The 12,819-nt window shown below is 39.1% G+C and overlaps 4 protein-coding genes and 2 non-coding genes across 7 annotated transcripts; 2 read left to right on the forward strand and 4 right to left on the reverse strand.

Moving 5' to 3' along the window:
• The first annotated feature begins 924 nt into the window (after positions 1-924).
• Positions 925-3,745, forward strand: LOC133731786 (uncharacterized). Its single transcript, XM_062159192.1, has 10 exons — positions 925-1,230; positions 1,433-1,518; positions 1,633-1,699; positions 1,822-1,964; positions 2,321-2,369; positions 2,476-2,613; positions 2,718-2,798; positions 2,898-3,074; positions 3,161-3,247; positions 3,336-3,745. The coding sequence occupies exons 1-10, from the start codon at positions 964-966 to the stop codon at positions 3,396-3,398; spliced, it is 1,158 nt and encodes a 385-aa protein (XP_062015176.1). The 5' UTR covers positions 925-963; the 3' UTR covers positions 3,399-3,745.
• On the reverse strand, positions 3,645-4,492 carry LOC133731787 (uncharacterized). The gene is made up of 2 exons (XM_062159193.1): positions 4,409-4,492; positions 3,645-4,314 (listed from the first exon to the last, which is right to left on the reverse strand). The coding sequence occupies exons 1-2, from the start codon at positions 4,440-4,442 to the stop codon at positions 3,827-3,829; spliced, it is 522 nt and encodes a 173-aa protein (XP_062015177.1). The 5' UTR covers positions 4,443-4,492; the 3' UTR covers positions 3,645-3,826.
• An 81-nt stretch (positions 4,493-4,573) lies between these two features.
• TRNAG-GCC (transfer RNA glycine (anticodon GCC)) lies at positions 4,574-4,644 on the reverse strand. Its single transcript has one exon. It is a non-coding gene; the product is annotated as a tRNA-Gly (tRNA).
• A 1,865-nt stretch (positions 4,645-6,509) lies between these two features.
• Positions 6,510-6,580, reverse strand: TRNAG-GCC (transfer RNA glycine (anticodon GCC)). Its single transcript has one exon. It is a non-coding gene; the product is annotated as a tRNA-Gly (tRNA).
• Positions 6,581-6,673: 93 nt separating this feature from the next.
• LOC133731929 (probable protein phosphatase 2C 26) lies at positions 6,674-9,359 on the forward strand. Of its 2 annotated transcripts, none has more exons than XR_009856853.1 (11): positions 6,674-6,876; positions 7,007-7,058; positions 7,211-7,290; positions 7,482-7,563; positions 7,656-7,726; positions 7,841-7,920; positions 8,015-8,112; positions 8,405-8,528; positions 8,623-8,700; positions 8,795-8,843; positions 9,107-9,128. XR_009856853.1 is itself a non-coding variant. In XM_062159377.1 (11 exons), exons 1-11 carry the CDS (start codon positions 6,734-6,736, stop codon positions 9,157-9,159), a joined length of 915 nt encoding a protein of 304 aa, XP_062015361.1. In that variant the 5' UTR covers positions 6,674-6,733; the 3' UTR covers positions 9,160-9,359. The 2 variants fall into 2 exon arrangements, 1 of the variants encoding a protein (XP_062015361.1); XM_062159377.1 differs by having other exon boundaries at positions 8,618-8,700; positions 9,107-9,359.
• A 485-nt stretch (positions 9,360-9,844) lies between these two features.
• On the reverse strand, positions 9,845-12,390 carry LOC133731928 (uncharacterized). Its single transcript, XM_062159376.1, has 2 exons — positions 11,327-12,390; positions 9,845-10,379 (listed from the first exon to the last, which is right to left on the reverse strand). Exons 1-2 carry the CDS (start codon positions 12,110-12,112, stop codon positions 10,161-10,163), a joined length of 1,005 nt encoding a protein of 334 aa, XP_062015360.1. The 5' UTR covers positions 12,113-12,390; the 3' UTR covers positions 9,845-10,160.
• Positions 12,391-12,819: the final 429 nt, after the last annotated feature.

The following is a 12,819-nucleotide window of genomic DNA, read 5'->3' on the forward strand; positions in this document are numbered from 1 at the left end:
TGCCCATTGAAGAAATTTTTTAAATGAAAAAGGATAGCAGAGGGACATGAAATCAAAACCCCTTAGAAGAAATAACAAAATCAAAAGGCAACCAAAACATAAGTAAAATTAAGCAGAGTTGATGAATCAAAGATCAAGACGCATAGCGAGCGTCCAATTGTGGGTAGGGTAAGGGTCACTTGAATCTCTTTTAGACTTCAATTTTTTATTTTGTGAGTTAACGAAAGACTTGAGAAGATTCTCATCTTCCAGAGTTGCTTCACCTTTGTCAAACCATGAAGACATAAGACTTATCTCAGCATGAGCATATGTATGATGACCAAGTGGTTCTTCATTTTCTAAATACCCCAACAGAACTTAGCTTGATGAACACTAGATTCAACCAAAGTAGAATTCATATTATTAGTGCCAACAAAAGTGTTAATGCGCTCTCCATTTGTCTCTCGCTCATCTGCAACAATGCTCTCACCTTGCTGCATTTGAGCAAGAATCTCAAAACTATTACAAGTGGAAATATTGATATTGGAGATTGACATTCTTACACTACTCTGATAATTTTCAAAAGGTGTTGCCAAGTATGCAAGAAACACCCTAACTCAAAGTAGCATGAAGAAACCATTGTTTAATATTTAAGGTCAACCATTCCAACATATCCGTCCTCAAACAAATGTTATTGCTCATAATTTAACGTACTAATGCTAGTTCTAGATTTTTAATTATGGGATCCTCCTAATTTTTCATTTATTAGTACAATGCTTGTCTTAGAAAAAAAAAAAATTAGGAACGACTATAATAAATTAGAGTGACCGAAGCATAGACGCAAAATCTAAAAAAGCAGTTGGCCGGTGTACCTTGATTTTGATCCCAAAAATCTCCAACGTCTCCCTCCCACCTTTGTAAACTCCGCTATCCTGAACAACCCCCCCACCCCCGCGTATTATATCTTCCTCCCTCCCCTCTCATATGCGCACCCTTCTTAACCTGCACCACCACCCTCTTATCCTGCGCACCTCACTCGCCTCCATGTCCGCCGCCTCGCTCGCCGTCTCCCCCATTTCTCTCAACTTCTCGGGGCTCCGAAATGGCACCGCCCGCCCCGTCCTCCGGGTCCGGAACCTCGGCCGATCTAGGGTTTCCATGAGCGTCTCCGTCGGATCATCGCCGGCTGTAATCGACGACGCCTTGTTCGCCGATTACAAGCCCACCAATGCTTTCCTCTTCCCCGGCCAAGTAAGCTCCTTGCTCTACAATGTCATTGCTTTAATGCTCTGAGGATAGTTCAATTCTGAATTGCTTCCTGAAAATCTCAGTTTGATATGGAAATGTGTAATTTGGGGTATAATTGAGTAGTGCAATTTTGCTTAGCCGAAATTAGTAACTACTGCTTGGTTGTGGATTGAGCTTTGTTGTGTTTGTGTTCTGGTTAATTTAGGGTGCACAAGCACTTGGAATGGGAAAGGAAGCTCAGAGTGTACCGGCAGCTGCAGAGTTGTACAAGAAAGCAAATGATATTTTAGGGTAGGATTCGAATAGTGTTTTTGTTGATTTTTCGGCAGCCAATGTGTATTATTTTCTTTTCGGTGTTCGGAAGATAGTTTTCGGTGTTGATTTTGTGTTTCTGTTTGTTTGAAGGTTTGATCTTTTAGATCTTTGTATCAATGGACCGAAAGAGAAGCTTGATTCTACTGTTATAAGCCAGGTATGTGCTCAATTCATTGTTTGCTTCATAGGTACTGCTACATAATAGAAGTTTATGTCAAATGTTGAAGGGTAAGATTTTGTTATGATAAACATTCATTAGTGTCTACTACTAATTTGCAGCCAGCTCTTTATGTCACAAGTCTAGCTGCTGTTGAGTTGCTTCGTGCACGTGATGGAGGTCAGCAGATCATTGATTCTGTTGATGTTACATGTGGTCTAAGTTTGGGAGAATATACTGCTCTGGCATTTGCTGGTTCATTTAGGTGAGTCATTGAATCGAGCAAGATATGCTATAGTGGAAACTGTATAGAAGGCTTCCGTAAACCAAAAATGTGTATCGAATTATGTATAAGAAACTTTTCTTTAGTTCATTAACTTAATCACCTCATTTGTGCGATTCTGCACAAGAGATTAGGCATGATTTCAGTTTCTCAGATGCTGCCTTTCCATAATTATTATATAGGGAAGATGCTACCTAGGGCCTCGTTTAGGGTAGGAGACTAATGCACTAGCTGTATATATATATAGAGCAGATTTATCTGCATTTCTAAGGTCTTCTGTAGTTGTAATCTTCTCGTATTAATGTTTCCTTTGTTGTTGGTTGTGTTCCCATTGTAAGCTTCGAGGATGGGCTCAAGCTGGTTAAACTGAGGGGAGAAGCTATGCAGGTAACTTTTTAGTTGTAAAATATGCTTGTATTAGCTTAAGCTGGTTTTGATTCAAAATCCTGAAAGGATAGATTTTTACCATGCTATCTTATTTAACTTACTCCAGGAAGCTTCTGATGCTGCCAAAGGTGCCATGGTCAGTGTCATAGGGTTAGATTCAGACAAGGTTCAACAGTTGTGTGATGCAGCCAATGAAGAAGTTGATGACAAAGACAAAGTTCAAATTGCAAATTACCTATGTACTGTAAGGATTTTAAATCCTACTTAGTAAGCTTCACCAGGCAATTGATTCTTCATTGACTTTAACAACAATCTTGGCCATGACACCGCATGATTCTACTGTGTTAGGGAAACTATGCTGTATCTGGAGGTGTGAAAGGAGTGGAAGCACTAGAAGCCAAGGCAAAGTCATTCAAGGCCCGAATGACGGTATTATTTGTTATCTATTATTCAATTTAAACTCCAATGCAATTTTGTACTTGCAATAATAGAAATGACAAACCCCTGCCTACTTCCTGCTACACTCAGGTGCGTCTAGCTGTTGCTGGTGCTTTCCACACTATATTTATGGACCCAGCTGTATCAAGATTGGAAGCAAAATTGGCTGCAACACAGATTAGAACTCCAAGAATACCAGTAATCTCCAACGTTGATGCACAGCCACATTCGGACCCTGAAGTGATTAAGAAAATATTGGCTCGCCAGGTAAGCTAGTCGGAACTTTGCTCTTTCCATCACTTAAGGCTTCACGATAAAGAATATTAATTTGGACTCTCAACACCAACTTACAGGTGACTTCCCCTGTTCAATGGGAAACAACAGTCAAGACTCTCCTTTCCAAGGGGCTGAAGAAGAGTTATGAATTGGGACCTGGAAAGGTCAGAAACACTAGTACCAAAGACATGTACAATTTTAGTACACATTAAATCTCTCTATTCTCAAGTTTATATTTGGGTCATGTATCAGGTCATTGCTGGCATTGTGAAGAGAATGGATAGAGGTGCCGAAATTGAGAACATTGGAGCTTGAAAAGGCGACCCAGATGCAGATTCTTCTCCAGTTGGTATCCAATTACCATATGATACGAGTTGCTAGTGGCTAAAGTTGAGAGTATGGGCAGAAGAAGTAGCTTGTTCAGCCAACCCAAAGTTACAACATGATCTTGAGTTTTCCGGGAAGTTATATATACCATTTAGAGTTTTGTTTGGGGTTTACAGATGCTATTATCACAATGCAATAAGAGCAGAGTTCTTCTTAAATTTGTGAGCTTTGTGATTCAGTGTAGAATAGTGAAATGCATTAAAGCTTTTGTTTGTCATTTAACACTTTGAATTGCTGAAAATCTGAAATGATATTACTTTCATTGATCAACATCAGGAATCTTACGTGCAAATGCAGCAATTTGACAAGCAATTTGACAAGCAATTCAAATTGAGAAAACATGAACAAACAATGTCTTAACTCTGGGGTGACTGTCGGAGCCGGCGAAGCCGATCAATCCAGTTTTCTTCAGGGATCCGATCAGCCCAATCCGGAGCCACTCCGGCGAACGAAATCCCTCTCATCGCCTCCATAACCCTCGTCGCATTCTCCGGCGTCAACGGCGCGTGCCGGCGACTCTCGTCTTCTCTGATCGCCCTCGTGACCGCCGAATCAGAACCCCCTCCAATCACATCTTCTTCTTCTTCTTCTTCTTCGCTGCTACTGCCATTATCACCCTCGACGTCGTCGTTTAATCTCAGCGACGACACTCCCCTCTGCGCCTGGTTCACAATCACGCCGTTGGGGAGCAGCTGCGAGTGGGAAACAACGGCGTCGTTTTGGAGATGGTGATTCTCCTCGTCGTCTTCGGAATCGACGGCGGAGACTGGCTGGTAGTACTCGGCGGCGGCATCGTCGTCGTCGATGTTGGTGTCGGAATCGCTTCCGCTGTGATTCTCTACGGCTGCATAACACATGTCATCCAATCTAAATCAAAAATGAACACAGAAAGGAAATGGAGAAAACGAGAGAGAGTTTTGATGATTAAGAAGTGAGACCTTCCATGAAATCGTTAGGAGAGGTAGCGTTCATGGTTGTCAGTCTCTTTCAGAGAACCAAGTCTCAGTGTTTGGTGAAAACGTTGAAGAATAGGTTTGGAAAGCTGAGAATTTGGGATCGACGATATAAATGGAGGAAGATAAAAAAAAAGTTGAAAAAAATTATGCACCAGCCGGGAATCGAACCCGGGTCTGTACCGTGGCAGGGTACTATTCTACCACTAGACCACTGGTGCTTCTTGTGGATAAAATGGAACAAGAATCAATTGACACCAGTCCTTTTCGTGATATGTGTGTAATTTTTTTTAAAAAGGGTATTTCTTATGTTATGAATAAAATAGAGAATATTTATGTTATTAAGATTTATTATTAAGTGTACTTCTTATGTTATGCTTTGTCAGGCTTTCGCCGCAATGTCGGTGCAGGTGTCCTGGCGCTGGGATACCACTGCATGGGTGTGTGAGTTACTAACAACTAACCCGATCAAAAAAAAAAAAAAGTGTACTTATTGTTGTTTCCACCAATTGAATGATAAAGCAGCTACTAAAAATATGTACATTTAGAGCAGCTGTATTCAAAATTTACTCATTTATGAGTCAATTAAAATTTTGTAAATTTCATATACAAAATGATGGGTTTCCTAATCAAACTTTAGAAATATAAGAGAAAGTCATTTTTTTTTTTAAAGAGAGAAAAAAAGAAATTTCATTCAATCACAAAAAGCATACATTTAAGGGAGGAGAGGGGAGAGGGGAGAGGGGAGAGGGGGCACATAGACCAAAACCCCAAAGAGAAGGTAGTTACGTGTACCATGAGCTAATAGGAACCGCAATATGCCCATTTCCAAGGCTATTTATACCAGATATACCAGAGATTCTCAGTAAAATCCCATAATTAATAGCATCAGAGACAATGTCCTCTTCTACACCGTGTCTCAAAAATACTAAGACTACGTGCATGGATCGCATGTCTACATGTTGAGAACAAGAGTAAAATGAACATAAATCTAATCGTCCACGCAAATGACACCATAATCATGGCTCCACAACATGACCGAGATCGCACCGCACAAATTTCACTTTTTTCTTTAATATTTTCCTTAATTCCAAAACTTTCAAAATTATTAAAATTACCTCGGCTGTCTGAAAAATAACCACGAACTCGTCGTGTCACATACTTTCTTATTGGACCCTTAGATTGAAGATTCTGCCTGGTAAAAATTTTCAAAAAATAATTTTGAGCATCTTGATAACTATCAAGATCATAAATTAAATCTCTAATATTTTTATTTTTATTCCTTAAATATTTTTGGGGCTCACAAAAACAAACTATTCAAAAAATTTAGAAATAAAAGTAGAATATATAACTTGACGTTGCTTATGTTAGTTGGTGTAATCATATAAGTAACGAGGCTGAATGATGGATTTCTTATTTAATGACTTTAGAAATATAAGTAGAAGTCATAACTTGACACTGCATACGCTAGTTGTTGCAATTATACGAGCTAATCAAACAAAAAGAGTTGAAACCTATTCAAAAACTTCAGAAATATAAGTAGAAGCCATATAACTTGACACTACGCTAGTTGGTGCAATTATACAAGCAACCAACGAGGAGCCAAGCAACGAGACATAGTTATGAGTTTCTTATTCAATGACTTTAAAAATTGAAATATAGATGGAAACCATATATAACTTGACGTTGCATACGCTAGTTGGTACAATTATACGAGCAATGAGCTTATCAAATAAAAAGAGTTGAAAACAACCTATTCAAAAACTTTAGAAATAGAAGTAGAATATAGAATTTGATGTTGCATACGTTAATTGGTGCGAATGACAAGCAACGAGGATGAATGATGGATTTCTTATTTAATGATTTTAGACATATAAGTAGAAGCCATGACTTGATGCTGCAAATGCTAGTTGATGCAATTATACGAGTTAATCAAATAAAAAGAGTTGAAAACAATCTATTCAAAAACTTCAGAAATATAGAAAATATAAGTTGACATTACGCTAGTTGGTACGATTATATGAATAAAAACAATTATAGAGGAGCTAGCTAAATAAAAAAAAAAAAAAAAAAACTTAAAAATAAATGCACCAGCCGGGAATCGAACCCGGGTCTGTACCGTGGCAGGGTACTATTCTACCACTAGACCACTGGTGCTACTTGTAAGTGAAGCGCTAAAATCAAGATAATGAAGTCTCCAACTAAATACAGATTGTCAGGCTACTTTGAACCACTCATTTGGGCTGTGCACGCTTGCCTAGAGCTACTAGGCTGCTAGAGAGAGGGAGAGAAGGAGTGGAAGCGGGAAAAATGGCAGTTCCCATTTTCAGGGCGTCAGTTCCCAAGTCTCACCCACTCATTCACTCCCTTTTTTCTACTTCATTTACTGATGAAACTTCAAAGAAGAGAAGGATGTTAGTCTCTTGTGCTCCATCAGCAACCAAGCCAGTTCGGTGAGCCAATCTTCAATCCTCATTCCTCAAGCCCATGTCTTTGTTTCCATTCATTATATTATTGTTGTCAAAGTCTTGTAACTTAACCATTTGAGCTTGGAATTAATAAAATTGTGTGGCGTATTTGTAGGGAAGAGCTGTCTTTCTGTGTTGGAACCCATCTTATTCCACACCCCAGCAAGGTAGTTCACAGTTGCAAAGCTTCATTCTTTATATGCCCACCATGTATATTTGTTCCCTATTTGTGTTGGGGGCTTGAGTTTTTTTTTTTTTGTTAGAGTTTCTAGTCTTTATTAAGGCTTTTGTGTATTTACAAGAGTTGGTATTTGGAAAGGTTGAAAAAGGAGGAGAAGATGCTTTCTTTGTGAGCACCTACAATGGGGGAGTTATTGCTGTTGCTGATGGTGTCTCTGGGTATGAATTTCAGGTTCTCAATTTGAAAAAGAACGAAAATGAATGATATGTACATTTTTGGTTGATGACTTGCAAGAAATGAAATGGAAATTGGGTTGGTTTATGAATTAGTAATAGAAGAATTATATGCATAGGTCAGTGGTTAAGTTCCAAAGTTTGTGATTTCTCCTTTTTTTTTTTGGGTTTGCCAGTTGGGCTGAACAGAATGTGGATCCTTCATTGTTTCCTAAAGAATTGATGGCCTATGCTTCATCTTTTGTGGAAGATGTGGAGGTGAAAATTGGCATGTTTTTCTCAGTATATTCTTGAGTTTATGCATATATAGTGTTGTATATGGAACCCATGACATCTCACCCATGTAGCAGGTGAACGATAATCCTCAGGTTCTGATAGGAAAAGCACATGCTGCTACCTCCTCTATAGGTTCTGCTACCATGTAAGTTGATCACTCTGTGCAAGATATCCTCGCTGTAATAGTCAGTTCTGTGAAGCCTCGAACACATTTTTCCGGCACACATGTATTTACTTTCGCTTTACTTCATATGACTAGGATTGTTGCCATGCTCGAGAGGAATGGAATTCTGAAGATTGCCAATGTCGGGGATTGTGGGCTTAGGGTTATTCGTGAAGGTAATAACACAATGGTTTTGATTTGTGCAAAGTTTTGAACTCTTCCTTGTCTTTTCTTCTGAATTCTTAAATGACGTCATCACTGAACTTGCAGGTAAAGTATATTTTTCTACATCACCACAGGAACATTATTTTGATTGTCCCTTCCAACTTAGCTCACAAGCTTTCGGCCAAACTTACCGTGATGCAGTGGTATAATCCTTTATCTTACACTGTGATTGCCATCTACATCCTAGTCACTGTTAATTTTTCTTAATGCGCTTTTATGAATCAACTTCAGACAATTCATGCTTCATATCTCTTCTAACTGCTTAATCACTCTGAAGGGAAAACAAAAAATGAAAAATCCAAAACATTATGAGAGGTCTTCTAAGAATTTATTATTGCTGTTTGAGAAAAACTTGCAATTATATAGTTATGTAGAGCAGGGAAATCTCTTATAATTTTAGTTTATATAATTCTGGATACTCCTTTCCAATTGCAGGTTAGCAGTGTTGAGTTGATAGAAGGAGACACCATAGTAATGGGTTCGGATGGACTTTTTGATAATGTTTTCGACCATGAAATTGTTTCGACACTGATAGGATACAGAGATGTTGCAGAGGCTGGTAGATGTTTCTAAAATTAACAAATGTTATGAGGATAAGAAACTATTGCACATTATGTTCTACCTAACTGAAATTAATTTTAATGCTAGCAAAGGCATTAGCTAATTTGGCAAGCAATCATTCGCTGGATTCGAAGTTTGATTCTCCCTTCATCATTGAGGCCAGAGCCAGAGTAATATAACTTTATCTGACTTTACTAACTTCTGAAATCATAACAGTTAAAGAAACTCAAGTATATATGACTACTTTGCTCTTTCATCTTTCAGGGTTTTGAAGCTCCTTTTTGGAAGAAAATACTTGGAATGAAGCTTACAGGTAATGTCTACCTAGTTTAATGTTACAAGGCTATTGCACACTTCATCACATTGCAGCCATTTTTCTAAAATTTCAAGTTCCATTTGAAAAATGTAACACTTATTGGGCAAAAACAAAAAGTAACATTTCTTCTCATCTCAGCTCAAGTGTTTTGGCAAGATTGATTTTTTCTTTGCAAGACCAAAATTGTCATCACCAATGCCTCAACTTGTACTTTGGAGGGTACAAAGTGTAAAGTTGATGTAACTACTGACTTTTTGCAGGTGGAAAGCCAGATGATATCACTGTGGTAGTTGGTCAGGTTGTGAGCTTATGAAGCATTCTGGTCATCTCCAAGGGATTCAAATTTAGGGTAGCTGCACCATACGGTTTCACTGCAGCTGTTTTTAACAGTCTTGCAACTTTGATAATATTACAGCTACCGGATATTTTTGGTAATGGAATTACCACCTTGAAAAATGGTGGATAACTTAATGCATAAAGCAAAAGCAAAGCATTGCTAAATACTTCAAAATACTGAAATGTACATTCATATGATCCATTGTTTATACATTGGAAACTCTAGCCCCAGTTCGTGCTACAAAATGCGTTAAGTACGAATTTGAGTTGGAGGAAAGATGAAGCTTCATTAATATCAAAACAACCTTGAAGTAACAAAAAGGGGAAATTGTTACGCAATTTTGTTTCCTTTAGACCGAACTTCAACCAACTGCTAGATATACTGATATACAACCAAATTTTAGCCTTATAAATTCAAAAATTGAAATTTCTTAGCACAGTTATTAGCAAATTTGCACATCTCACACTCTCACAGCATTTTCTAAGAGGATGGGAATATCAAACAATCCTATAACAATATAAATGCATCCAAGAAATTAAAGCTACCAAGGACATCTCAGAAAATTCCTGAACCGGAGAAATAGCAGGACCATAATCATGAAGCAGTAAACATCTGTGAACAGTGTGTATTTGTGAGAGCTAATACACCAAAACTTTATGAATCAATAACAAAACACTTATTTCTTTTTTCCTTCCCATAAAAAATAAACAAAAAAATTTCTCTTAAATTTTTAGGACAAACACCGGGCAGGAGAAAAAAAATACTACTGAAACAGACAACAAATGGGTACAATACAAACAACTTAACCTGCACCAGTGAATTTGACTTGCTGACTAATCCTGTGTATTAAATAGATTGCCAGTGAAGCCTGAAAATTTCCTAAGGACTTGCTTACTCAAGCATCGTGTGAAGCAAACTCTGACTGTAAATCATACAGATATATCGGTAATGCAACGGCAAAATCTCCTTTGTCTTATTCAGGTTACAGTGCCACTGTTACTACTACCACCGTTGAGTTCTTGGAAGAAGGTCTTCGAGGCTTCATATGTTGACCAGCAGATAGCAGCAGCAGGGGCATGGAATAGCATTCTCGGAGCCCATCCTCTCACAAGCCCTCTGTATCCATCCTTTCTCAGTATTGTTCGAACCACGTCTCCAATCGAACCACTTTTAAATCTATCACACCCGCAAATACCCTGTACAGTCAACAGATATATCCAAAAAGTCATTGGCATCGTTTAGCAAGGCACATGTCTTAACTATCACTGGTTTCAATTCTCAATATATTGTCCAATCAAGCTTATAAAAATTGAGTAGAATATGCAAGGAAGTTTTCAGGAGAGCACAAGCAAATGACTAGACAAATAAGGGAAAGAACCAAATAACAGTGTCTGGATGACTCTGAAAAGTTAAGCAGAAAACTTCAATGAAAACAATGTTTTCACATGAATTATCAGTTACATGAAACATCAAACCGATAATCAAGGAAACAGACTTTAGGTATGAAGCTTATGATCAACTCGTTTTCAATAGGATTCTACAGAACTTCTTTGCTCCACCATTATCAGTTACAATCTAAAACCTATGGCATTTGACAGATTATTTCTGTGTCTTCTCTTCCATACTTCTCTACCAAAAGAAAAGAATAGCATATCAATTATAAATACTGCTACCCACATCCTAGAAAGAAAAATGGTTGGAGATAATGGACATGAAGCATCAGTGAATCCAAAAGATAGCTAATTAGATCATCGATTTTGGTGATTAAAGGTTATCAATTGAATGAGTATAATATCTTAAGCAATTTGCTTCAATTGAAGTTTGCTATGCACAGAGTTTGATCCTTAATCTCCTCAGTACATAAAAAGCTGGAGCTATGGGCATGACTAGTAGCACAAGTGAATCCAAAAGATGGCTATGTATAAATTCTAGATTTTGCTATTAAAGGTTATCAATTGCATGAGCTAGTTTGGTATTCTTATCTTTTGCTTTCAGTCACTCTCAGTTGAACTCAACACTAAAAGATTTGGGTCCGAATTGCACAGTCAAACTTCAAACTAAGCTAACATCAATATACAAACGCCTAAAACATTTCCGAAACAACATCAATATAGGTGAACTAAACTAAAGACAAAGACCATACCTGACACTGTAATTGAGTTTTGACCACATCAAGCGGCGTAGTGACCACCGAGGCCAATCCTCCAGCTGCGGCACCAGCAGTAGCATGAACAATCAGCCTCTCCTCATCGGCATGCTCCGGTGAAATCTCCATCAACCCCTTCTTCACCGCCTCATACGTGGCGAAATGCACCGCCGTGAACGGCGCATTCATAAACACAGTAGTCCTATAACTAGCGTAGAATGCTCTGATCCCATCTTCCCTAAACACCTTCTTCACACAATCCCACACACCCTTGTAGGGGCTATTCCCCAGCTGCAGCCTCTGCTTCACCATATCCATCGGCGTCAAAACGGTGTCGCTCGCAACCGTCGCGAACACTCCGGAAACGGCGTGGGCGGCGGAGTTGTTGGGATTCCCGCCGGAAAAATACTTCTTGGAGATTTCGTACACCGAGAAGTAGACGGCGTGGGCCGGGCCGGCGCCGAGGCCCATGGCGGCAATGCCGCGGTAGAGCCCGGCGGGGCCCTCGATCTTCATAATGGATCCGAGGGCCTGCCGGATTCCGACCGACTTAATCGGGCAGGACCCGAGAGCTTGCATATGGGTTTTGACGGTGTCGACGGGGAACATGGCCATGTGCTCGACCATGCCGGCGATTGAGCCGGCGATCATGAACTGCCAGAAGTGTAGGCCGTCGTGGGAGGAGGCGGCGGCGGCGAGGTCCGGTGGGCCGTAGTCGGTGGGCTGCTGCGGAATCGGGCGGAAGTCCGGGTTTTGGAACTTGGGCTTTGCGTCTGTGGCCATTTGGGGATTTTAGGGTTGAATTTGGGGATTTTAGGGTTTGGGGTTTCTCCATAAACGGGTGGATCAGCAAGCAGAGGATTGGAGTTGCAGCATCTTTATTGTAATTGAGAGAGAGGGTTTATGTTTGACGAGTCAAACAAGAAAGTTGGAGAAGAAGAAGAAAGATTGGATTTTTTTTGTTTTTGTTAAGTTAGGGTTCCTCCAAGATTTCCGGAATTAGGGTTTTTCATTCGGGAGAAAATGGTTTTGTGGCGGTGATAGGTATATTCTATATTGCTTTATTTGTTTTTCTGGACAGAACACATCTGAGAATAGCAACATTGTGAGGCCCAATGTAAATGACATATGGGCTGTTCTTCTGTCAGCTGTCTCTTCTCTTTGTCTATTGGATTTCGCGTATAGGTGAGATAACGAATTATCTATATAGGCTCGGAGGACCATAGCACATGCAATGATCCAATAGGAATTTATTTATATGAGATGTATTTATTTTTGATTGGTTCTTTTAAATTTTTTTTTTATTCTTTTAATCATCTTTATTAAATTTGAGTGATGTTATTCCCCCGAATCGCTACATGATAGTACCGTGTGATAACCCGAGACTATAAAATAATTACTCTGAAGTGAAAGCTATGATTTCTTTCTCTACCTACATGAGTCTAGTAGGGAAAATGCGTAATATTATGTCCAATGTACATAAAAAAATT

The sequence above is a fragment of the Rosa rugosa genome, chromosome 2 (assembly GCF_958449725.1).
Source record: "Rosa rugosa chromosome 2, drRosRugo1.1, whole genome shotgun sequence".
NCBI classification, from domain to species: Eukaryota; Viridiplantae; Streptophyta; class Magnoliopsida; order Rosales; family Rosaceae; genus Rosa; species Rosa rugosa.

What these genes read in the sequence shown, in the direction of transcription:
- LOC133731929 (XM_062159377.1), top strand. Translation starts at nt 6,734, where the DNA reads ATGGCAGTTCCCATTTTCAGGGCGTCAGTTCCCAAGTCTCACCCACTC. An exon ending in CTTTTGTGGAAGATGTGGAG is followed by an intron (nt 7,564 to 7,655) that starts GTGAAAATTGGC and finishes CCCATGTAGCAG; the next exon opens with GTGAACGATAATCCTCAGGT. An exon ending in TCTATAGGTTCTGCTACCAT is followed by an intron (nt 7,727 to 7,840) that starts GTAAGTTGATCA and finishes TCATATGACTAG; the next exon opens with GATTGTTGCCATGCTCGAGA.
- LOC133731787 (XM_062159193.1), bottom strand. Translation starts at nt 4,442, where the DNA reads ATGAACGCTACCTCTCCTAACGATTTCATGGAAG. An exon ending in TCCTAACGATTTCATGGAAG is followed by an intron (nt 4,315 to 4,408) that starts GTCTCACTTCTT and finishes TGTGTTATGCAG; the next exon opens with CCGTAGAGAATCACAGCGGA.
- LOC133731786 (XM_062159192.1), top strand. Translation starts at nt 964, where the DNA reads ATGCGCACCCTTCTTAACCTGCACCACCACCCTCTTATCCTGCGCACC. An exon ending in GCATTTGCTGGTTCATTTAG is followed by an intron (nt 1,965 to 2,320) that starts GTGAGTCATTGA and finishes TCCCATTGTAAG; the next exon opens with CTTCGAGGATGGGCTCAAGC. An exon ending in AGAAAATATTGGCTCGCCAG is followed by an intron (nt 3,075 to 3,160) that starts GTAAGCTAGTCG and finishes ACCAACTTACAG; the next exon opens with GTGACTTCCCCTGTTCAATG.
- LOC133731928 (XM_062159376.1), bottom strand. Translation starts at nt 12,112, where the DNA reads ATGGCCACAGACGCAAAGCCCAAGTTCCAAAACCCGGACTTCCGCCCG. An exon ending in AAACTCAATTACAGTGTCAG is followed by an intron (nt 10,380 to 11,326) that starts GTATGGTCTTTG and finishes TTGACTGTACAG; the next exon opens with GGTATTTGCGGGTGTGATAG.